The sequence below is a fragment of the Manis pentadactyla genome, chromosome 11, assembly GCF_030020395.1.
Source record: "Manis pentadactyla isolate mManPen7 chromosome 11, mManPen7.hap1, whole genome shotgun sequence".
NCBI lineage: Eukaryota > Metazoa > Chordata > Mammalia > Pholidota > Manidae > Manis > Manis pentadactyla.
This window is the reverse complement of record NC_080029.1, coordinates 112,411,086-112,435,505: the sequence shown is the minus strand read 5'-3', so window position 1 is coordinate 112,435,505 and position 24,420 is coordinate 112,411,086. Positions and strand designations below refer to the sequence as shown.

The window sequence follows — 24,420 nt, the reverse complement described above, 5'->3', positions numbered from 1 at the left end:
TCTCATCTTTATTATGTCCCTCCTTCTGCTGACCTTAGACCTCATTTGTTCTTCTTTTTCTGATTTCGATAATTGTGACATTTACGCTATTCATTTGGGATTGTTCTTCCTTCTTTAAATATGCCTGGATTTCTATATAGTTTCCTCTGAAGACTGTTTTTGTTGTGTCCCACAGAAGTTGGGGCTTTGTGTTGTTGTTGTCATTTGTCTCCATATATTGCTGGATCTCCATTTTAATTTGATTGTTGATCCATTGATTATTTAGGAGCATGTTGTTAAGCCTCCATGTGTTTGTGAGCCTTTTTGCTTTCCTTGTACAATTTATTTCTAGTTTCATACCTTTGTGGTCTGAAAAGTTGGTTGGTAGGATTTCAATCTTTTGGAATTTACTGAGGCTCTTTTTGTGGCCTAGTACGTGGTCTATTCTGGAGAATGTTCCATGTGCACTTGAGAAGAATGTATATCCTGTTGCTTTTGGATGTAGAGTTCTGTAGATGTCTATTAGGTCCATCTGTTCTAGTGTGTTGTTCAGTGCCTCTGTGTCCTTACTTATTTTCTGTCTGGCAGACCTGTCCTTTAGAGTGAGTGTTGTGTGGAAGTCTCCTAAAATGAATGCATTGCATTCTATTTCCTCCTTTAATTCTGTTTGTATTTGTTTCACATATGCTGGTGCTCCTGTATTGGGTGCATATATATTTGTAATGGTTATATCCTCTTGTTGTACTGAGCCCTTTATTATTAAGTAATGTCCTTCTTTATCTCTTGTCACTGTCTTTGTTTTGAAGTCTATTTTGTCTGATAGTAGTACTGCAACACCTGCTTTATTCTCCCTGTTGTTTGCATGAAATATCTTTTTCCATCCCTTGACTTTTAATCTGTGTATGTCTTTGGGTTTGAGGTGAGTCTCTTGTAAGCAGCATATAGATGGGTGTTGCTTTTTTATCCATTCTATTACTCTGTGTCTTTTGATTGGTGCATTCAGTCCATTTACATTTAGGGTGATTATTGAAAGATATGTAATTATTGCAATTGCAGGCTTTAGATTCGTGCTTACCAAAGGTTCAAGGTTATCTTCTTTAGTATCTTACTGTCTAACTTAAATCACTAATTGAGCTGTTATAAACAGTCTGGTGATTTTTTGTTTCTCTCCATTCTTATTCCTCCTCCTCCATTTTTTTATGTTGGTTGTTTTATTCTGTGCTTTTTTTGATTCCTTTAACTGCTTTTGTGGGTAGTTGATTTTATTTTTTGCCTTTAGTTAGTATTTGGTTGGTCTGCTTTCTTTGCTGTGATTGTATTTTCTCTGGTGAGATCTGTTTAGCCTTAGGAGTGCTCCCATCTAGAGCAGTCCCTCTAAAATACCCTGTAGAGGTGGTTTGTGGGAGGCAAATTCCCTCAACTTTTGCTTGTCTGGGAATTGTTTAATCCCTCCTTCATATTTAAATGATAATCGTTCTGGATACAGTATTCTTGGTTCAAGGCCCTTCTGTTGCATTGCATTAAGTATATCGTGCCATTCTCTTCTGGCCTGTAATGTTTCTGTTGAGAAGTCTGATGATAGCCTGATGGGTTTTCCTTAGTAGGTGACCTTTTTCCTCTGTCTAGCTGCCTTTAAAACTCTGTCCTTGTCCTTGATCTTTGCCATTTTAATTATTATGTTATGTTTGTTGGTGTTGTCCTCCTTGGGTCCCTTTTGTTGGGAATTCTGTGTACTTCTGTGGTCTTATTGATTATTTCCTCCCCCAATTTGGGGAAGTTTTCAGCCATTATTTCTTCAAAGACACTTTCTATCCCTTTTTCTCTCTCTTCTTCTTCTGGTACCCCTATAATGCGGACATTGTTCCTTTTGGATTGGTCACACAGCTTTCTTAATATTGTTTCATTCCTTGAGATCCTGTTATCTCTCTCTGCATCAGCTTCTATGCATTCCTGTTCTCTGGTTTTTATTCCATCAATGGCCTCTTGCATCTGATCCATTCTGCTTATAAATCCTTCCAGAGATTATTTCATTTTGGTAGTCTCCCTCCCGACATCATCCCTTAGCTCTTGTATATTTCTCTGCATCTTCATCAGCATGGTTATGACTTTTATTTTGAATTTTTTTTCAGGAAGATTGGTTCGGTCTATCTCCTTCTCAGGGGTTGACTCTGTGATTTTCGTCTGTATCAAATTCTTCTGCCTTTTCATGGTGATAGAGGTGGTTGTGGGGAGCTGGCACGTGTGTCGCCTGGGAGGACATCCCTTCTTGCTGGTTTGTGGCCTTCCTCTCGTGGGAGAACAGCGACCTCTAGCAGCTTGTGCTGGGCAGCTGCGTGCAGATGGGGCCTCTGATTCTTGCCTGGCCGCTGTGGAGTTAAGCTACGTGGTTGCTATGTGCATGGCTGGCCTCAGTCTGCTGCTCCAATATGGCAGAGCCGCGTTGTAGGGGAGACAGGCGGGAGGCTGTTTATCGCTGTGAAGGCCTCTGAGGTGCGCTTCCACCCAGGGGGTTAGGGTTCCCGGTGTTCCCTGGGATTCCCAGCTGCTAGGCTGAGTGTCCCAGGACGCTTCCGTCCAGCTGTGGGGTCCCTGTCCCTTTAAGACTTTCAAAAAGCACTCATTTTTCTTTGTCCCAGGGGTGCCGGCTGCAGGGAATGGCTCACAGTTCTTACTGTCCTGTTTCCCTAGTTTCCAGCACCCCATGCACACACTGTGTCTGCGGTCTGGTGAGGATGACTAGGGCTGGTTATTTAGCAGTCCTGGGCTCCCTCTCCCTCCCCGCTCTGACTACTCTCCTCCCGCCAGGAGCTGGGGTGAGGTGTGCTCGAATCCTGCCTGGCTGGGGCTTGTATCTTACCCTCTTCGTGAGGTGCTGGGTTCTCGCGGGTGTGGATGTAGTCTGGCTGTTGTCCTGTGTCTTCTGGTCTCTCTTTTATGAATAGCTGTATTTGTTTTATTCAAAAATGTATGTGGTTTTGGGAGGAGATTTCTGCTGATCTACTCAAACTGCCATCTTGGCTCTGCTTCACCACTTCTTTTCTCTCCATTCATCTATTCACGGATACTTATGTTATTCCATATCTTGGCTATTGTAAATAATGTGGAGATAAACGCAGGGTGCAGCTATGTTTTTGAATCAGGGATTTTGTTTTCTTTATGTAAATTCGTAGAAGTGGAATTACCGGGTTGTGTGGTATTTCTTTTAGTTTTTTGAAAAACCTCAATACTGGTTTCCACAATGGCTGCACTAATTGACATTCCTACCAACACTATAGGAATGTCCCCTTTTCTCCAACACTTGTAATTTCTTATCTTTTTGATAGAGGCTGTTCTGACTGGTGTGAGGTGATACCTCCTTGTAGTTTTGATTTGCATTTTCCTGATGATTGGCTGTGTGGGGCATCTTTTCATGGACCTGGTAGGCCATCTGTATTTCTTTGGAAAAATGTCTTTACTGGCCCTCCATCCATTTTTTAAATCAGGTTATTTATTTTTTTGGTGTTGAGTTGTGTGAGGTCTTTATATATTTTGGATGTTAACTCCTTATCAGATACATTTTTTATAAATATATTCTCCTGTACTGTAGGATGCCTTTTTGTTCTGCTGATGGTGTCCTTTGCCATGCAGAAGCTTTTTTGGTTGAAGTAGTCCCACTTGTTCATTTTTTATATTGTTTTCCTTGCCCCAGGAGATGTGTCCAGGAAAAAATTGCTCGTTCTTATATTCTTGAGATTTTTGCCTGTTTTCTTCTGAGTTTTATGATTTCATTTCTTACATTTAGGTCTTTTATCCATTTCAAGTTTACTTTTGTGTATGGAGTTAGACAATAATCCAGTTTCATTCTTTTGTATGTAGCTGTCCAGTTTTCCTAAAACCGTTATTGAAGAGACTATCTTTCCCCTATTGTATATTTGTGGCTCCTTAATCATATACTATTTGGTTATAAAAGTATGGGTTTATTTCTTTGCTGTCTCTTAAGTTCCATTGATCTGCGGGTCTGCTCTTGTGCCATTACCATACTATAGCATTGTAGTATAGCTTGAAGTCAGGGGGCACAGCTTTGGTCTTCTTTCTTCTTTCTTCTTTCTTGAAATTGCTTTGGCTGTTCAGGGTCTTTTATGGTTCCATATGAATTTTAGGATTATTTTCTCTAGTTCATTGAAAAATGCTTTTGGTATTTTGATAGGGATTGCATTGGATCTGTAAATTGCTTTGGGTAGGATGGCCATTTTGACAATATTAAGTCTTCCTATCCATGAGCATGGTATAAATTTCCATTTATCTGTGTCTTAAATTTCTCTTGTAAGCGTCCCATAGTTTTGAGAGTACAGGTGTTTTACCTCCTTGGTTAGGTTTATTTCTAGGTATTTTATTCTTTTTGATGTTATTGTAAATGGAATTGTTTTCCTGATTTCTCTTTCTGCTAATTCATTGTTAGTATACAGGAATGCAACAGATTTCTGTGTATTAATTTTGTAACCTGCAATATTGCTAAAATCCATTTATTAATTCTAATAGTGTTTTGGCGGTCTTTACGTTTTTCTGTAAATAGTATCATGTCATCTATAAATAGTAAAGTTTAACTTCCTTACCAATTTGGATGCCTTTTATCTCTTTGTGTTTTGTGATTGTTGTGGCTACAACCTTCACTACTATGTTGAGCAAAAGTGGTGGTGGTGAGATTCGACATACTTGTCTTGTTCCTGATGTTAGATGAATGTGTTGAGGTATGTTCCCTCTATACCTATTTTGTTGAGAATTTTTATCATGAATGGATGTTGAACTTTGTGAAATGCTTTTTCAGGATCTATTGAGATGATCATGTGGTTTTTACCCTTCTTTTTTTAATGTGGTGAATGCTGTTGATGGATTTACAAATATTATAGCATCCTTACTCCCTGGAATAAATCTGATTTGGTCATGATGGATGATCGTTTTGGTGTACTTTTAAATTCAGTTTGCTGATATTTTGTTGATGATATTTGCATGTATGTTCATCAGGGATGGTGGTCTATAATTTTATTTTTTTCTGCTTTCTTTGTCTGGTTTTTGTATTGGAGTGATGCTGGCTGCATAGAATGAATTTGAAATTACCCTCCCCTTCTACTTTTTGGAATACTTTAAGAAGGATAGGTATTAACTTTTCTTTGTATGTTTCACAGAAATCAGCTGTGAAACTACCTGGTCTTGGACTTTCATTTTTGGGGAGTTTTTTTTTATTACCAGTTCGATTTTGTTAGTAGTAATTGGTTTGTTCAGATTTTATGCTTCTTCGTGCATCAGTCTTGGAAGGTTGTACTTCTCTGTGAATTTGTCTAATTCTTGTAGGTTGTCCAATTTCTTTTTATTTTGCTATCATTAATGTACAATTACATGAACAACATTATGGTTACTAGACTCCCCCTATTATCAAGTCCCCCCCACATACCCCATTACAGTCACTGTCCATCAGCGTAGTAAGATGCTATAGAATCACTACTTGTCTTCTCTGTGTTACACTACCCTCCCCGTATCTCCCCCTCCATTTTGCATGCTAATCATGGTGCCCATTTTCACCCCTTATCCCTCCCTTCCCACCCATCCTCCCCAGTCCCTTTCCCTTTGGTAACTGTTAGTCCATTCTTGGGTTCTGTGAGGCTACTGTTGTTTTGTTCCTTCATTTTTTTCTTTGTTCTTATACTCCACAGATGAGTGAAATCATTTGATACTTGCCTTTCTCCACCTGGCTAATTTCAGTGAGCATAATACCCTCTAGTTCCATCCATGTTGTTGCAAATGGTACGATTTGTTTTCTTCCTATGGCTGAATAGTATTTCATTGTGTATATGTACCACATCTTCTTTAACCATTCATCGGCTTATGGACACTTAGGTTTTTTCCATTTCTAGGCTATTTTAAATAGTGCTGTGATAAACATAGGGGTGCATCTGTCTTTTTGAAACTGGGCTGCTGCATTCTTAGGGTAAATTCCTAGGAGTAGAATTCCTGGGTGAAATGGTATTTCTATTTTTAGTTTTTTTAGGAACCTCCATATTGCTTTCCACAATGGTTGAACTAGTTTACATTCCCACGAGCAGTGTAGGAAAGTTCCCCTTTCTCCTCATCCTCACCAACATTTGTTGTTGTTTGTCTTTTGGATGTTCCACTTCCTTACTGGTGTGAGGTGATATCTCATTATGGTTTTAATTTGCATTTCTCTGATGATGACGGATGTGTAGCATCTTTTCATGTGCCTGTTGGCCATCTGAATTTCTTCTTTGGAGAATGTCTGTTCAGCTCTTCTGTCCATTTATTAATTGGCTTATTTTTGCTTTTTTTTTTCATGAGGTGCATAAGGTCTTCATATAATTTGGAGGTCAACCCCTTATTGGATATGTCTTTATGAATATATTCTCCCATACTGTAGGACACCTTTTTGTTCTACTGATGGTGTCCTTTGCTGTATTTTCAGTTCAATAGTCCCACTTGTTCATTTTTGCTTTTGTTTCATGAAAAAAGGAAAAACCACGACTGACCCCACAGAAATACAAAGAATTATTAGAGACTACTATTAAAACCTATATGCTAACAAGCTGGAAAACCTAGAAGAAATGGACAACTTCCTACAAAAATACAACCTTCCAAGACTGATGAAGGAAGAAACAGAAAATCTAAACAGACCTGTTACCAGCAACAAAATTGAAATGGTAATCAAACAACTACCCAAGAGCAAAACCCCCAGGCCAAATGGATTTACCGCGGAATTTTATAAGACATACAGAAAAGACATAATACCCATTCTCCTTAACGTTTTCCAAAAAATTGAAGAGGAGGGAATACTCCCAAACTCATTCTATGAAGCCAGCATCACCCTAATACCAAAACCAGACAAAGATCCCACCAAAAAAGAAAATTACACACCAATATCCCTGAAGAACATAGATGCAAAAATAGTCAACAAAATATTAGCAAACCGAATTCAAAACTACATCAAGAGGATCATACACCATGACCAAGTAGGATTCATCTCAGGGATGCAAGGATGGCACAACATTCAAAAATCTATCAACACCATCCACCACATAAACAGAAAGAAGGACAAAAATCACATGATCATCTCCATAGATGCTGAAAAAGCATTCGAGAAAATTCAACATCCATTCATGATAAAAACTGTCAGCAAAATGGGTATAGAGGGCAAGTACCTCAACATAATAAAGGCCATATATGAAAAACCTACAACCAACATCATACTGAACACCAAGAAGCTGAAAGCATTTCCTCTAAGATCGGGAACAAGACAGGGATGCCCACTCTCCCCACTGTTATTCAACATAGTACTGGAGGTCCTAGCCACAGCAAGCAGACAAAACAAAGAAATACAAGGCATCCAGATTGGTAAAGAGGAAGTCAAGTTGTCACTATTTGCAGATGACATGATATTGTACATAAAAAACCCTAAAGACTCCCTTCCAAAACTACCAGAACTAACATGGGAATTCAGCAAAGTTGCAGGATACAAAATTAACACACAGAAATCTGTGCCTTTCCTATACACTAACAATGAACTAATAGAAAGTGAAATCAGGAAAGCAATTCCATTCACAATTGCATCAGAAAGAATAAAATACCTAGGAATAAACCTAACCAAGGAAGTGAAAGACCTGTACCCTGAAAACTACAAGATACTCTTAAGAGAAATTAAAGAGGACACTAACAAATGGAAACTCATCCCATGCTCTTGGCCAGGAAGAATTAATCTTGTCAAAATGGACGTTCTGCCCAAAGCAATCTACAGATTCAATGCAATCCCTATCAAATTACCAACAGCATTCTTCAACGAACTGGAACAAATAGTTCCAAAATTCTTATGGAACCACCTAAGTCCCCGAATAGCCAAAGCAATCCTGAGAAGGAAGAATAAAGTGGGGGGGGATCTCACTCCCCAACTTCAAGCTCTACTACAAAGCCACAGTAATCAAGACAATTTAGTACTGGCACAAGACAGAGCCACAGACGAGTGGAACAGAATAGAGACTGCAGACATTAACCCAAACATATATGGTCGATTAATATACGATAAAAGAGCCATGGACATACAATGGGGGAAATGACAGCCTCTTCAACAGTTGGTGTTGGCAAAACTGGACAGCTACATGCAAGAGAATGAAACTGGACCATTGTCTAACCCCATACACAAAAGTAAATTCGAAATGGATCAAAGAACTGAATGTAAGTAATGAAGCCATAAAACTCTTAGAAAAAAACACAGCAGAAATCTCCTGGACATAAACAAGAGCGACTTCTTCATGAACATATCTTCCCAGGCAAGGGAAACAAAAAAGCAAAAATGAACAAGTGGGACTGTATCAAGCTGAAAAGCTTCTGTACAGCAAAAGACACATCAAAGAACAGAAACGTATCCTACAGTATGGGAGAATATATTCATAAATGACAGATCTGATAAAAGGTTGACATCCAAAATATATGAAGAGCTCATGCACCTTAACAAGCAAAAAGCAAATAATCCAATTAAAATATGTCCAGAAGAGCTGAACAGACAGTTCTCCAAAGAAGAAATTCAGATGGCCAGCAGGCACATGAAAAGATGCTCCACATCACTAGTCATCAGAGAAATGCAAATTAAAACCACAATGAGATATCACCTCACACCAGTAAGGATCGCCACCATCGAAAAGACAAACAACAACAAATGTTGGTGAGGTTGTGGAGAAAGTATTCCTACACTGCTTGTTGGAATATCAATTAGTTCAGCCACTGTGGAAAGCAATATGGAGGTTCCCGTCCTAGTAGGGGGAAGGAAAAGAAACCAACTGGAGCCCAGGGCCTTTCTGCTAGGCCCTTTTTCCAGTCACCTAAGAAAAAAGGTCAGAAACTAGGGGCAATGACTCCAAGAACTTTGTTCTTAAACTTTAATAAATACTCAGTCTTTGTTTTAAAAAGAAGCTATGTGTATTAAGTCTATTTTTATTCAGTAACTAGGTGGAACTTTATTGATAGAGTGATGCCTTCTAGGAAATGTAAAACCAGTTCCTGAAATAAATTATAACTTTGGTCACAAAGAATATGTGGGGTGTCATACTTTCCACTAATTCAGGCATGCTTAAATTCATAGAAACTAGCAGAATTAGACTTCTTAAAGAGCTTATTGGTATGACTCTGAAAATTCAAATATATATTCATCATAACATGAAGATGTTTAATAAACAAGTTACAAGTGATTGCCAAGTAGTTTATTCACCAGAAAATAAACATCAATTAACTGCATTTGTATAATATCTCTCCTCACCCCATTTTTTTTTTTTACTGTAAAAATGAGAGAAATAATATAACCATATTGTTTGTCTTTTATTTCTGTCCTTGGAAGCAATTTAAAAAAAATAAGGTTAAAGTCTAAGTTAATGTTTACATTGAGTTATCTATTTGGCTGATTCTTGAGCTAACTTTTGTCTGTTACCTGCTAGTAACTATAAATAAATCATTTAATATCCTTGTTAAATGGAAATTCTAACTAGCCTGTGTCTTAATACTAAAGAATTTAAGTGAAATGATAGTAGCTTCTTGCTGGATGAATTCAAGGAGTTCTTAGGGTTAAATAGGATATTCTCTACTTGTAGTATTTTGTGTAAATATTTGGGTTATGTCACTAGGAGTATGTTTTCTGTTAAGCCAGACCATCATAATTATTACTTAGCATTATTTAGTACCAGTAATATGCAAGAAGCTAATGAGGATATGACAAAATCCCTAACGTCAAAGGCTTATATTCAAATTGAATATTAGAGTACATATCAATATAATCTAATGCATGGTAGGTGGCAAATGAGTGGTATAGACGGTGGTGCTCCAAGGATTAATGATGAATTGGTTATAAAAAGTTTCACAAAGGTGGTGGGATATGAGTCAGGTCTTAAATAAGACAGAAGAGTTAAGCCTTTCTAGATTTAAGGGCTAAGAATGTGTGCTCCTTGTGTTTATGTAGTAGCTTTTTCATACAGGTACTTAAATAGGAAGTTGCTATTGAAGGAACTCAAATGACAAGCTAAAGAGTTTGTAATCGGAACGTAGAAAAATAGTTTTGAGCAGTGGCTGGTGATAAAGAAATATAATTTTAAAAAATTTAATTGTTCAATTAGTTTGATTTCTTAAATGAGAGGTCCCACATAAAGTCGCATTGAATATTATTCATCTTTCATAATAATAGATTAGAACATGGTAATGTCCCATGCATAGATTAGAAAATTGGTATCTTAAATGTGGGTTCTTGTCATGTTTGTGGGAGTTAAAATGATTGTTCTCGTCTGCAAGCAGGTGTTAAAAACATTCTTTTCCCAGTTGAACACGATTTTTGGCTTTCTGCAGGCTTCTAACCTGACAAGTACTATATATTTCTCTAATGCATGCATGCAATTATACATGGATAATGAGAGCTGTATGTGATTACTCCATCTAATATTACATCAGTTTAAGTGCAATGAAGAAAATTAATGACAAACAAAAACAGCCTACATCTGTTAGAAAAACAGAGTGAACACAAATGAAAAATATGAACAGCAATAGACAAGGTAGTACAGTTTCCAGATCTTATAAATGAGACTGTTATACTAGTGATCATTTATGAAAAGTTTGAAGTTAGTTGAATGCTCAAAATTGGGTAGGCTAAGGCATATCTTTTCCTTTTCTCAAAAAATTTTATAGTATAAGGGAACAAAGTACAGCCTGACAGTTTCTCATACATACTCTCCCCCAGTTCAGATGAGACTATCTAAATAAAACATCTTAAATTATATTTACCTTTTCTTACTAATATTCTTTGAGATAATTTAAACAACCAAATAATAGGAAGGTATTAGATAAAAGTGGAAATAGAGAAAGAATGAGGAGAAATATAAATTCATAATGTTCATGGTTCATGTAGGAAATCCAGTAATTGCTGTCCTCTTCTCATCACCCTGATTTTTTTTCCTTAACATAATATAAATTATGAATGTAGATGTATTGTTTCCTGAATTGAGAGAAATGTATTCTATTGATGATTAGCTTTGTGGAAACTTAAAGTCATTATGCAGTTCTAATAATGGAAAGAAAACAGAAATGATAAAAGTAAAGTTTATTTTATCTATCAGAATGAAGTGAACATTTTATATTCTTGGATTATGTGCTTGTTTGTATAGTTAGCTAACAGGTTCAGTAGCCTGGTCTGTGTACTAGGGAATTAAAGTTATCCATAAGAAACTTAAGAGTCTAGGCATTTTTGCTTTGTTGTATAAATGCAAAACAACCAAGAAATTGTTATAAATCTCTTTTTCCTTAAATTTTTAGGGAAATACTTAATGAAAGTGAAACATAAGTATGTGTTTAGTATATGATTGGTGATAACAGAATATTTTTTTGTTAAGAATGCTCACCTGGATTACCGAAAATAGTATCTCACTGTAAACTTTTCTTATGGAGCTTAGTCTTGAATTGAGACCCTGAAGAATTAGGATAGGGATCAGTTTTGTTTAAGATTTTTTTTTGTTTCTGAGTTTTATTTTCACTTTGGAGTTGTGCAAAGGATCTGCATCAGGTACTCTGTCATTGTGTATTCAGTCCACAATGAAAACTTGACCAAAAATTGAGCTTCTCAAAGCTTCAGTCTAAGACTACTTAGTACGACTAGGATTTTGAAAAGTCCTTTATAGAAGCAGTCTGTCAGCACCTTATTTTGGATTGTGTGATGGCTATCAGTGCCTGGTAAATGTTAGGGCTGGCAGAGGGGGACAGGGAGTAGCCTCATTTCTGATAGGTTCTATCTGGATTAAAAGGAAGATTTTTAATCATCGTTAGTTTTTTTTAACTTGGCTTAATCCCACCATATCTTTCTGTTAGCCAATGATGAAAAAGCCCCAAAAAAGCTTTCTTTTGGGTCATAGGTACAGGACCAGGAGAGAGCATTTTATATAAAGACTTGTGTGTTTCCTTAGCTGCCATGGTCTGCAGGCTACTGACCATTCATACTGGTAACTTATGTTACCAGATGAATAACTAGTCCAGATGGCTAAACTGTTGGAGGATATAAAATCAAAACCCATTTCAGGAAGCTACCCACTTTGCTCACTTTTGGACAGGATGCATTCTAATTAGTGGTAACTTTCTCAGTTTGTTTTAAAATTTAATTTTTAACTGTATGTTTTCTTGGTTTTTACCTAGGTACCGAATATCCTCCTTTGCTTGAGACCTACAGACTACATGTCCTATAAGAACTAATCAATGGTTTTTCATCTATTGGAGATACATTAGAACCATAAATATGGTGCCAGAAGAACTCCTTTCTTTTCTCTGACTACGGTTTTATCTGGACATAGTTTTGTATTGAAGAGAAGTATACAGACTGAGACTACTCACTGTGCAGAGACTCTGCTGTGTAGGACCATGGACCATCCCAGTAGGGAGAAAGATGAGAGACAACGGACAGCTAAACCCATGGCACAAAGGAGTGCACACTGTTCCCGACCATCTGGCTCCACAGCCTCCTCCGGGGTTCTTATGGTGGGGCCCAACTTCAGGGTTGGCAAGAAGATAGGGTGTGGGAACTTCGGAGAGCTCAGATTAGGTAAGAACTTGGTTATGTCAGTGGCTTCCACGAACAGCAGCAGCAGCTACAATAAGCTTTTATGTATTTAAATACAAGCAGTTTATAATTTTTTGTTTTCTATATTATTTTAGACATTCTGGGGGATGTTTAGCAGTATCACATTTTGGTTTTCGGTTTTTTTTTTAAGTGTATGTTTTTTTAAAATAAAGTATAAGATTGATATACAATCTTACTGATAAACAAACCTTATTGAAGGCTTCACACGAACAACATTGTGGTTTCAGCATTCACCTGTATTACCAAGTCCTCACCTCCCCCATTGCAGTTGCTGTCTATCAGTGTAGTAAGATGCTATAAAGTCATTACTAAGTCAAGCAGTTTGTAATTTTATGAGAGATTTCACTGAAAAAGGACCTATTAGAAGAACTAAAGAATTTGTGAAGGGAACGATAGTCACTGTTAGTTATAGTTGTTATCCAAGTTTCATCTATCTTTATGTGTGAGAGGCTTTTAAACTTTTCACCAATTCTGAGATTTTATGATGTATGGAGATCTGCATAAGATATCAATAAAATGCTGACCCTGATTTAGTTAGTCTGAGAAGTATGGTCCTAAATTCTGTCTTGACAGACTCCCAGGTGAGCTAGATGAAGTTGGTTCTTAAACCAGGGAAGAAAGTGAGGTGGCCTTGTTTTAATTCAGACTCTACCCCTGACAAGGGAGGAGTACATCGTCACCCATTAATACCCAGACTTAGTCTCTTCAAGGATATACATCCTGTTCAGAGAGGCTTTCCAACTGATACTGTGTTTGCTTTTCATCAGGACTGAGCTGGAAGTTAGAAAATAGGCAGTTTTATTTCCCAGTCAAATTTTTTTTTTTAATTTCAATTATGAATTTACACATGAGATGATGAATAATGACAAAATCAACCAGTTTGAAGGCGTGAAATTGGAAAGAAGGCACATTGTGTATTTATAAACTTTTTTATGGCCCTCCCTAGGTGAACTGAGGAGAGGAAAAAAATGAAAGATCTTATAAATGTGTGACGTTGAACATCAACTTGGAGAATATGAAAAAGTCCCTTTTTAGGCTGAAGGGCTTTCTTTCTATTCATATCCATTGAGGCTGTGAATTATCATGAGGACCCATTGTAAGAGACTGGCCTTGAGGGGGAAGGAGATTGGGGAGCATAAGATGATTATTGTTTGTCACTTCTATTTCTGATGATGGTACAGAAGATGAAAAAACGTCTTACCTCTGATCCCCCATAGAGAGATTCAGGGAAACGTAACTGCACTAGCCAGAGACCACTGGGTGCAGAATTGAATTTAGGGATGCTGAGAATTAATTTATTTTTACCAGTGGAAAGCTCACCTGACTAGTATGATGAAAGTCTCTTTATATTTAGTGATGTATTCAAGTTCAGGTGAGCAAAGCCAGCAGATGTTGATGAAAATAGGAGTTAGATGTGTAATTTCACACTGTTGGAATTCCTAGCAACTACTGAGTTTCTTTAGCAGTTAGTTTTGAGAATATTCATTTATGTAATGGGTTGACTTTGCTCTAACATCATAGTAGTACTTGAATTAAATACATTACGACATAAACATCCACAAAGTTACTTCCTGAGAGGCAGTTTATAATGCATATAAATTCATGCATTCTCAAAACATCATAAAATGTTTAATCTCTATAGAAGTGAAGAAAAACATTGGTTAGTGTAAATTGCAAATCCATTTTATTTAATTAAAGGGTAGTTAAAGGGCAAATTTGTAGCCAATGTATATTTTTAGAGTACAGTGTTGCTTTTTATTGCCCCATGTGAGTCTATGATTTTGATGACTCTCCTTTTGACTTGTTCTGCAGTCAGTAGAAGGAACTTGTCTTTCTTTTCAAGTGGTTTTATTGTGTGCTTATCAGGTTTTCTTTTTTTATTATTATTATTTTTTATTTTATTTTATTTTTTCTTTTGGTATCATTAATCTACAATTACATGAAGAACATTATGTTTACTAGGCTCCGCCCCTTCACCAAGTACCCCCCACATAACCCTTCACAGTCACTGTCCATCTGCGTAGTAAGATGCTATAAAATCACTACTTTTCTTCTCTGTGTTGCACAGCCCTCCCCGTGCCCCCCATGCACTATACGTGCTAATCATAATGCCCCCTTTCTTTTTCCCTGTCCTTATTCCTCCCTTCCCACCCATCCTCCCCAGTCCCTTTCCCTTTGGTAACTGTTAGTCCATTCTTGGATTCTGTGAGTCTGCTGCTGTTTTGTTCCTTCAGTTTTCCTTTGTTCTTATACTCCACATATGAGTGAAATCATTTGGTACTTGTCTTTCTCCGCCTGGCTTATTTCACTGAGCATAATACCCTCTAGCTCCATCCATGTTGTTGCGAATGGTAGGATCTGTTTTTTTCTTATGGTTGAGTAATATTCCATTGTGTATATGTACCACATCTTCTATATCTATTCATCTACTGATGGACATTTAGGTTGCTTCCATATCTTGGCTATTGTAAATAGTGCAGCGATAAACATAGGGGTGCATCTGTCTTTTTCAAACTGGAGTGCTGCATTCTTAGGGTTAATTTCTAGAAGTGGAATTCCTGGGTCAAATGGTATTTCTATTTTCAGCATTCTGAAGAACCTCCATACTGCTTTTCAAAATGGTTGAACTAATTTACATTCCCACCAGCAGTGTAGGAGGGTTCCCCTTTCTCCACAACCTCGCCAACATTTGTTGTTGTTTGTCTTTTCGATGATGGCGATCCTTACTGGTGTGAGGTGATATCTCATTGTGGTTTTAATTTGCATTTCTCTGATGATTAGCGATGTGGAGCATCTCTTCATGTGCCTGTTGGCCATCTGAATTTCTTCTTTAGAGAACTGTCTACTCAGCTCCTCTGCCCATTTTTTAATTAGATTATTTGCTTTCTGTTTGTTGAGGTGTGTGAGCTTTTTATATATTTTGGATGTCAATCCTTTATCAGATCTGTCATTTATGAATATATTCTCCCATACTGTAGGATACCTTTTTGTTCTATTGATGGTGTCCTTTGCTGTACAGAAGCTTTTTAGCTTGATATAGTCCCACTTGTTCATTTTTGCCTTTGTTTCCCTTGTCTGGGGAGATATGTTCATGAAAAAGTCACTCATGTCTATGTCCATGAGGTTTTTGCCTATGTTTTTTCCTAAGAGTTTTATGTTTTCATGACTTACATTCAGGCCTTTGATCCATTTCAAATTTACTTTTGTGTATGGGGTTAGACAGTGATCCAGTTTCATTCTCTTACATGTAGTTGTCCAGTTTTGCCAACAGCAGCTGTTGAAGAGACTGTCATTTCCCCATTGTATGTTCATGGCTCCTTTATCATATATTAATTGACCATATATGTTTGGGTTAATGTCTGGCGTCTCTGTTCTGTTCCACTGGTCTGTGGCTCTGTTCTTGTGCCAGTACCAAATTGTCTTGATTACTGTGGCTTTGTAGTAGAGCTTGAAGTTGGGGAGTGAGATCCCCACCACTTTATTCTTCCTTCTCAGGATTGCTTTGGCTATTCGGGGACTTAGGTGGTTCCATATGAATTTTTGAACTATTTGTTCCAGTTCATTGAAGAATGCTGTTGGTAATTTGATAGGGATTGCATTGAATCTGTAGATTGCTTTGGGCAGAACAGCCATTTTGACAAGATTAATTCTTCCTAGCCAAGTGCATGGGATGAATTTCCATTTGTTAGTGTCCTCTTTAATTTCTCTTAAAAATGTCTTGTAGTTTTCGGGGTATAGGTCTTTCACTTCCTTGGTTAGGTTTATTCCTAGGTATTTTATTCTTTTTGATGCTATTGTGAATGGAATTGTTTTCCTGATTTCTCTTTCTATTAGTTCATTGTTGGTGTATAGGAAAGCCTCAGATTTCTGTGTGTTAATTTTGTATCCTGCAACTTTGCTGAATTCTGATATTAGTTCTAGAAGTTTTGGAGTGGAGTCTTTAGGGTTTTTTTATGTACAATATCATGTCATCTGCAAATAGTGACAGTTTGACTTCTTCTTTACCAGTCTGGATTCCTTGTATTTCTTTGTTTTGTCTAATTGCCATGGCTACGGATTCCAGTACTATGTTAAATAACAGTTGGGAGAGTGGGCATCCCTGTCTTGTTCCCGATCTTAGAGAAAAAGCTTTCAGCTTCTTGCTGTTCAGTATGATGTTGGCTGTGGGTTTTTCATATATGGCCTTTGTTATGTTGAGGTACTTGCCCTTTATACCTATTTTGTTGAGAGTTTTTATCATGAATGGATGTTGAATTTTCTCGAATGCTTTTCCAGCATCTATGGAGATGATCATGTGATTTTTGTCCTTCTTTCTGTTTATGTGGTGGATGATGTTGATGGATTTTTGAATGTTGTACCATCCTTGCATCCCTGAGATGAATCCCACTTAGTCATGGTGTATGATTCTCTTCATGTATTTTTAAATTTGGTTTGCTAATATTTTGTTGAGTATTTATGCATCTATGTTCATCAGGGATATTGGTGTGTAATTTTCTTTTTTTGTGGGGTCTTTGCCTGGTTTTGGTATTAGGGTGATGCTGGCTTCATAGAATGAGTTTGGGAGTATTCCCTCCTCTTCAATTTTTTGGAAGACTTTAAGGAGAATGGGTATTATGTCTTCTCTGTATGTCTGATAAAATTCCGAGGTAAATCCATCTGGCCCCGGGGGTTTTGCTCTTGGGTAGTTGTTTGATTACCATTTCAATTTCATTGCTGGTAATAGGTCTGTTTAGATTTTCTGTTTCTTCCTTCATCAGTCTTGGAAGGTTGTATTTTTGTAGGAAGTTGTCCATTTCTTCTAGGTTTTCCAGCTTGTTAGCATATAGGTTTTCATAGTATTCTCTAATAATTCTTTGTATTTCTGTGGGGTCCATCGTGATTTACTTTCTCGTTTCTGATTCTGTTGATGTGTGTTGATTCTCTTTTTCTCTTAATAAGTCTGACTAGAGGCTTATCTATCTTGTTTATTTTCTCAAAGAACCAATTCTTGGTTTCACTGATTTTTTTCTATTGTTTTATTCTTCTCAATTTTATTTATTTCTTCTCTGATCTTTATTATGTCCCTCCATCTGCTGTCCTTAGGCCTCATTTGTTCTTCTTTTTCCAATTTTGATTACTGTGACATGAGACTATTCATTTGGGATTGTTCTTCCTTCTTTAAATATGCCTGGATTGCTATATACTTTCCTCTTAAGACTGCTTTCGCTGCGTCCCACAGAAGTTTGGGCTGTGTGTTTTTGTTGCCATTTGTTTCCATATATTGCTTGATCTCCATTTTAATTTGATTGTTGATCCATTGATTATTTAGGAGCATGTTGTGAAGCCTCCATGTGTTTGCGAGCCTTTTTGCTTTCTTTGTACAATTTATTTCTAGTTTTATACCTTTGTGGTCTGAAAAGTTGGTTGGTAGGATTTCAATCTTTTGGGATTTACTGAGGCTCTTTTTGTGGCCTAGTATGTGGTCTATTCTGGAAAATGTTCCATGTGCACTTGAGAAGAATGTGTATCCTGTTGCTTTTGGGTGTAGAGTTCTATAGATGTCTATTAGGTCCATCTGTTCTAGTGTGTTGTTCAGTGCCTCTGTGTCCTTACTTATTTTCTGTCTGGTGGATCTGTCCTTTGGAGTGAGTGGTGTGTTGAAGTCTCCTAAAATTAATGCATTGCATTCTGTTTCCTCATTTAATTCTGTTAGTATTTGTTTCACATATGTTGGTGCTCCTGTATATGGTACATATATATTTATAATGATTATATCCTCTTGTTGGACTGACATTATCGTTATGTAATGTCCTTCTTTGTCTCTTGTTATTTTCTTTGTTTTGAAGTCTATTTTGTCTGATACTAGTACTGCAACACCTGCTTTTTTTCTGCCTGTTGTTTGCATGAAATATCTTTTTCCATCCCTTGACTTTTAATCTGTGAATGTCTTTGGGTTTGAGGTGAGTCTCTTGTAAGCAGCATATAGATGGGTCTTGTTCTTTTATCCATTCTGTTACTCTGTGTCTTTTGATTGGTGCATTCAGTCCATTTACATTTAGTGTGATTATTGAAAGATGTGTACTTATTGCCATTGCTGACTTTAGATTCATGGTTACCAAAGGTTCAAGGTTATCTTCTTTACTATCTTGCTGTCTAACTTAATTCTCTTATTGAGCTTTTATATACACAGTCTGATGATTCTTTATTTCTCTCCCTTCTTATTCCTCCTCCTCCATTCTTTATATGTTAGGTGTTTTATTTTGTGATCTTTTGTGGTTCCTTTGACCAATTTTGTGGGTAGTTGTTTTTATTTTTTGCCTTATTTAGTATTTGTTTGGTCTGCTTTATTTGCTGTGGTTTTATTTTCTCTGGTGACATCTGTTTAGCCTTAGGAGTGCTTCCATCTAGAGCAGTCCCTCTAGAATCCCCTGTAGAGGTGGTTTGTGGTAGGTGAATTCCCTCAACTTTTGCTTTTCTGGTTATTGTTTAATCCCTCCTTCATATTTAAATGATAATCGTGCTCGATACAGTGTTCTTGGTTCATTGCCCTTCTGTTTCATTGCATTAAATATATCATGCCATTCTCTTCTGGCCTGTAAAGGTTTCTGTTGAGAAGTCTGGTGATAGCCTGATGGGTTTTCCTTTGTAGGTGAACTTTTTTTCTCTCTCTCACTGCCTTTAATACTTTGTCCTTGTCCTTGATCTTTGCCAGTTTAATTATTATGTGTCTTGTTGTTGTCCTCCTCGGGTCCCTTCTGTGGGAGTTCTGTGTGCTTCCATGGTCTGAGTGATTATTTCCTCCCCTTGTTTGGGGAAGTTTTGAGCAATTATTTCTTCAAGGACACTTTCTATCCCTTTTTCTCTCTCTTCTTCTTCTGGTACCCCTATAATATGGATATTGTTCCGTTTGGATTGGTCTCACAGTTCTCTTAATATTCTTTCATTCCTAGAGATCCTTTTATCTCTCTCTGTGTCAGCTTCTCTGTGTTCCTTTTCTCTGATTTCCATTCCATTAACAGCCTCTTGCACCTCGTCCATTCTGCTTTTAAGTCCTTTCAGAGAATGTTTTATTTCTGTATTCTCCCTCCCAACTTTATCTGTTAGCTCTTTCATTTTTCTCTGCAGCTCCATCATCATGGTTATGACCTTTATTTTGAATTCTTTTTCAGGAATATTGCTTAAATTTATCCCCCCAGTTTCCCTTTCAGGCGATGGATGTCTGGGTTATTCTGGTCTGTATCAAATTCTTATGCGTTTTTGTGGTGATAGAGGTAGTCATAGGCACTTGGTGCATGTGTCAGATGGGAGAACGAAGTCCCATCTGGCTTGCCTGTCGCCTTGCCTTCCTCTGAGAACAGCGACCCCTAGCGGCTTGTGCTGGGCAGCTGCGTGGTGGTGGGGCCTCTGAGTCTGGCTCGGGTGGCTGCGGAGGAGGATCTGCGCGGCTACTGTCGGCGTGGCTGGTCTCAGGCTGCTGCCCCACTGTGGCGGGGCCACCCCAGAGGAAGAATGGGCGGGAGGGTGTTTATTGCCGTGAGGGGCCTCAGAGGTGTGCTGCTGCCCAGGACCTTAGGGCACCCAGAGTTCCCTGGGAGTCCCATCTGCTGGGCTGAGTGTGCTGGGATGCTTCTAGCCTGCTGTGAGGCTCCTGTCCCTTTAAGACTTTCAGAAAGCACTCTCTTTTCTTTTTTCCCAGGGCACCAGCTGTGGGGACCCACTCGCAGGTTTTACTGTTCCATTTCCATAGTATCCAGCACCCCACACATGGTGTGTCTACACTCCCGGTGCAGATGACTAGGGCTGGGTATTTAGCAGTCTTGGGCTCCCACTTCCTCCCCACTCCGGCTCCTCTCCTCCCGCCGGGAGCTGGGGTGGGGGCCACACTCGGGTCCCCCTGGGCCGCAGCTTGTATCTTACCCCCTTCCTGAGGCGCCGGGTTCTCGCAGGTGTAGATGTAGCCTTGCTATTTTACTGTATCTTCTGTTCTCTCTTTTAGGAATAGTTATATTTGTTCTATTTTGAAAAATGTATATGGTTTGGCAGGAGATTTCCACTGTCCTACTCATGCCACCATCTTGGCTCCTCCCCTAGGACTTCTGCTTTTTCTTTTTAAGTTTTCAGTCTTCTGATAAATCAGGCCAGGAAAGAATCACATAAACATTACAATATGAATGCTTCTGTTCCTGTAGAATTAAGAAAATGTATATCTCTAGTCTAAAAAAGCATCTTATTTTCCTTCTTAACCGCAAGAATAAGAAAGTAGGGAGATGACGTATGTATTCTTTCACATCCTAATAGGTATGTACATGTTTATGGGAGACACTTTAAATAAGGCAGTCTTACATATAATATTAACAATGTTAAAATTACCTGTGTGAAATGGGATATTAGAGAATCTTTTTACTTTGAAACAAGATAATGGAAGCACAAAGAATTGACCTTTTTGCATTTTTCCATCTTTGTTATCTAGTGAAATATGCAAAAATGTGTCATTCCAGAAGGATGTTTCTGACAAAGGTAAATTGGCAAAGGGTAGCAGCTTGCCCTGTGACAAACCCCTCCCTGTCTTCTCAAATGAGCCACTTATTTCTATAACTAAAGTAGGGTTTATATGACACCTTCTCTGCATATTGTTCTTTCTTCATGTGAATTACTAAAGTGTCATTAATGAATTTGAATTTGAATTTGTAACTTCAGCTTCTACCAGCCAGTTCTGCTTTGGGCAGTTGTGATCATTAACAGTTCATAGACACGTATCATCTGAAGCAGTTGGTTGCACATTGTGTCCCACAAAGACTTGGAGCCCCTGTTTCCCACTACAAAAGAATGGGAAAGGAGAAGTGAGCAGTTAGGACCTATGTAACCAATATATTGAGTTTTTAATAAGATTTTGTTTGAAAGGTACTGTTCTGCTGTAAAAATTTTTGAAAATCATTTATCTGAAGAATATAGGATTAAGATAAAATATAAGATTTAAAAGTATTCTCTAGTTGAAAGTGAACGTGTTGTAAAATCAAATGTTACTTTTTTATTCAGTTTCTTAGGAAATCTTAGTATTTTGAATAAATGGAATTTATCAGTCAAAATCAAGCCAACTAGCAAAACAGAGAAACTGATATATTGTACTTTTATAACATTAAGTTTTTCCTATTAATTTGCAAAATTTTGGAGTGTTTAGATGGAACAGACTAAAACCACTTGTAGAAGTCATGTCATTATTCTCTTACCCAAGTAGTTAAAAGTAAAAGTCCCGGAGTCAGGTTGCCTTTCAAAGTTTTATTTTTTTGCTCTGTAAGTTAAGGGTAATTATACTGTCTACAGATTTATTGTGGAGATGTAATTCAGATAGTGAGCCCTTGGTTTGATTACGTGATAGAAAACATTGTTTAAAATTAAAATTTTTCCCAACATTGTATGAAGAAATTTTTCAAAAATTTTTAGGAGTGGAAAGAATAAGATAGTGAATATCCATATTATCACCTAGATTTATCAGTTGTTGATATTTTGTCCTGTGTGCTTTATTTCTTAGAAAATATGTATTGTGTGTACATTTGTGTTGTATGTGTGTGTATGTGAGCTTTTGAACCATTTAAAAATAAATGGTAGACCTGACAAACATATTTTTCTCCCTCACTAAGGGATGTTTATGCTCTCCCTTCACAGGTGTATAACAGATTATATCAGTTCCTTTGGTTCCACAATATGTTGTGGAAGGGATTCAGGTTAAATTTAGGACTCCAGAAATAATGCATTTTTAACTTTCTTGGAAAGTCCACAAAAGTCTATTAAGTTCTTGTTCCTTGTAGTATAGTAGTTTGAACTTCTTTTGGAATTACTATTGGTTCTAACTCAAGCACAGTTTGTTGAGATTGAACAGCTGTAACAGGTCTTGAGGAAGAGTTCTTTCTGTCAGTAACATAATACATCAGAAAAATGGGAGAGTAATTTAACCACATTTGTTACTGCACAGTATGCATCACATTAATATGGTAATTTTAGAAGTGTCACAGACAAGATTCTTGAAGTATTATGCATTGACATCTTGACTAATTAATCAGGAGAATTTAATGGTAGTAAACTTTCCAGGATTGTTAAATCAATTTGGAATTGTTGAGCAGGACTAAAAAACTAAGATTATGGATTTGCTTATGAGGAGAATTTAGAGTCAATATTTATATGATGTCATATGTTTCCTAAGGAGAAAACTGTCTGAACTTATGATGATACTTTTCCAGATAAAGGCAAAGCTTCTTATCAATGGAGGTGGAGCTCACTGCCAGCCAGAGTAGACATTTAAAAGATCAAATCATACTAGATTGGTCCAGTGTTTTCCTGAGTTTGGGTTATGACAAGAGACTACTATACATATTTTTTTATAATTTAATTTTAATGAGAATAACCATGTGATACAGGTTTTAATGTCCTGATCCCTACAGGCAGGCATTTTGACTCTTTTAAACATGTCCTCTAGGTATTTCCTTTTTTCTAAATATTATTTTTCAATATTAGATATTTATTGACTTTTCTCATACAAACCATCCTGTTACATACATACACTCCCCACATTCTCCCAGTATGTTTTTTTTTAATTGAAGTACAGTTGATACACAATTTATGTTTTGATTAAACCATTTTTCTGTGTTTACAGTGTTATGGTTATAGAAATATTGTTCATAGCTGTGCTGTGAGAGCACTATTATTATATTTCCTTTCTCATACATCCCCATCCCACCTTCCCTCCAAATTAAAAATTAGTGATACTTGATTTTTTTTTTTCTTACTTATCTACATACCTTTCATTCATTCTTCCTCTCAAGTTTCCAAGAGAATTGTAAAATTTCTGTCAATATTAGTAGGTCTTCTTAGCATTTAAATTCTTCTCTGTAATATATGTCAGCTTTCTCAGGTCTCTTAAGCCAGTTACCATTTGCCTGTCCAGTTCTCATCTTCTAAAATGTTGGCATCTCTAGTCTGCTGCTTCTTGACCTATTTTATTTGTCCTTGTGTTTTGTTTGTTTTGTTTTGTTTTGGTCACTTCAGTGGAGATTTAGAAAGGAACAGAGTTAAATGTCTACATTTTATCTTCCATGTTAAATCAGATGTCTCTATGCACTATACATTTTTATTCAGCAAGGCATTTATTTGACAGACTTTTGTGATATTCTAGTAAGCAAATATAGACATGTAAGCTGGCTGATAAGATAATTAAATAGATTTGTAGTTGTTTTAACCATCTTCACCAAAGAGCTTTAATTAATGGATGACTGCCATCATTATTGCTGAATGGTAGAGCTCTGTGTTTTGGCCCCATTCAGTTCAGTTGTGAATTAGATGGAGACCTTTGAAGGGCATACTAATGAAAACCTCATATATCACAGTGCTTGAGCTAGGGCAGCTAATACTCTGACTGGTTAACAGAATCAAGATTCAACATTATCTTAAATAAGCCATCAGTTGAACAAAAGACTTGACCATGATTCAAGAACCCTACTATACAATTTCAGGTCTGACAACTAGATTAGCAATAGTTACATGAAAAACATGGCCGTGTGTTTGGTATGGGACAGAATTGGGATCTGCTCTCCAAATGTTTATGTTAACTTAGATTGATTTAATAGATTTATAAAAACAAAGTCCATGTCAACAAAAGTAATAACTATGTAAGTTTTACACCTTTAAGAAACCTTGGCAGTGCCTAGTCCAATCTTCAGTATTTTAAAGATGAGAGAAATTGGAAATTAAATGACGTGATCAGGTAAAATAAACTAGCTTGCCACAGAGCTGCAAGTAGAGCCCAGATTTGGGACATCCCAGTTACTTCCATTATA

The 24,420-nt window shown here is 37.2% G+C and overlaps 1 protein-coding gene across 3 annotated transcripts in view; it reads left to right on the top strand.

Moving 5' to 3' along the window:
• The window catches only part of CSNK1G1 (casein kinase 1 gamma 1), a 202,879-nt gene that overhangs the window by 90,486 nt on the left and 87,973 nt on the right, over positions 1-24,420 (top strand). For 2 of the 3 annotated variants that reach the window (XM_036892099.2, XM_036892097.2), the window contains exon 2: positions 12,172-12,574. In XM_036892099.2, coding sequence (XP_036747994.1) covers positions 12,394-12,574 — 181 coding nt within the window. In that variant the 5' untranslated portion in view covers positions 12,172-12,393. Of the gene's footprint in view, positions 1-12,171; positions 12,575-24,420 lie in introns of those variants that run through there. The other variant, XM_057488881.1, reaches the window with a different exon arrangement.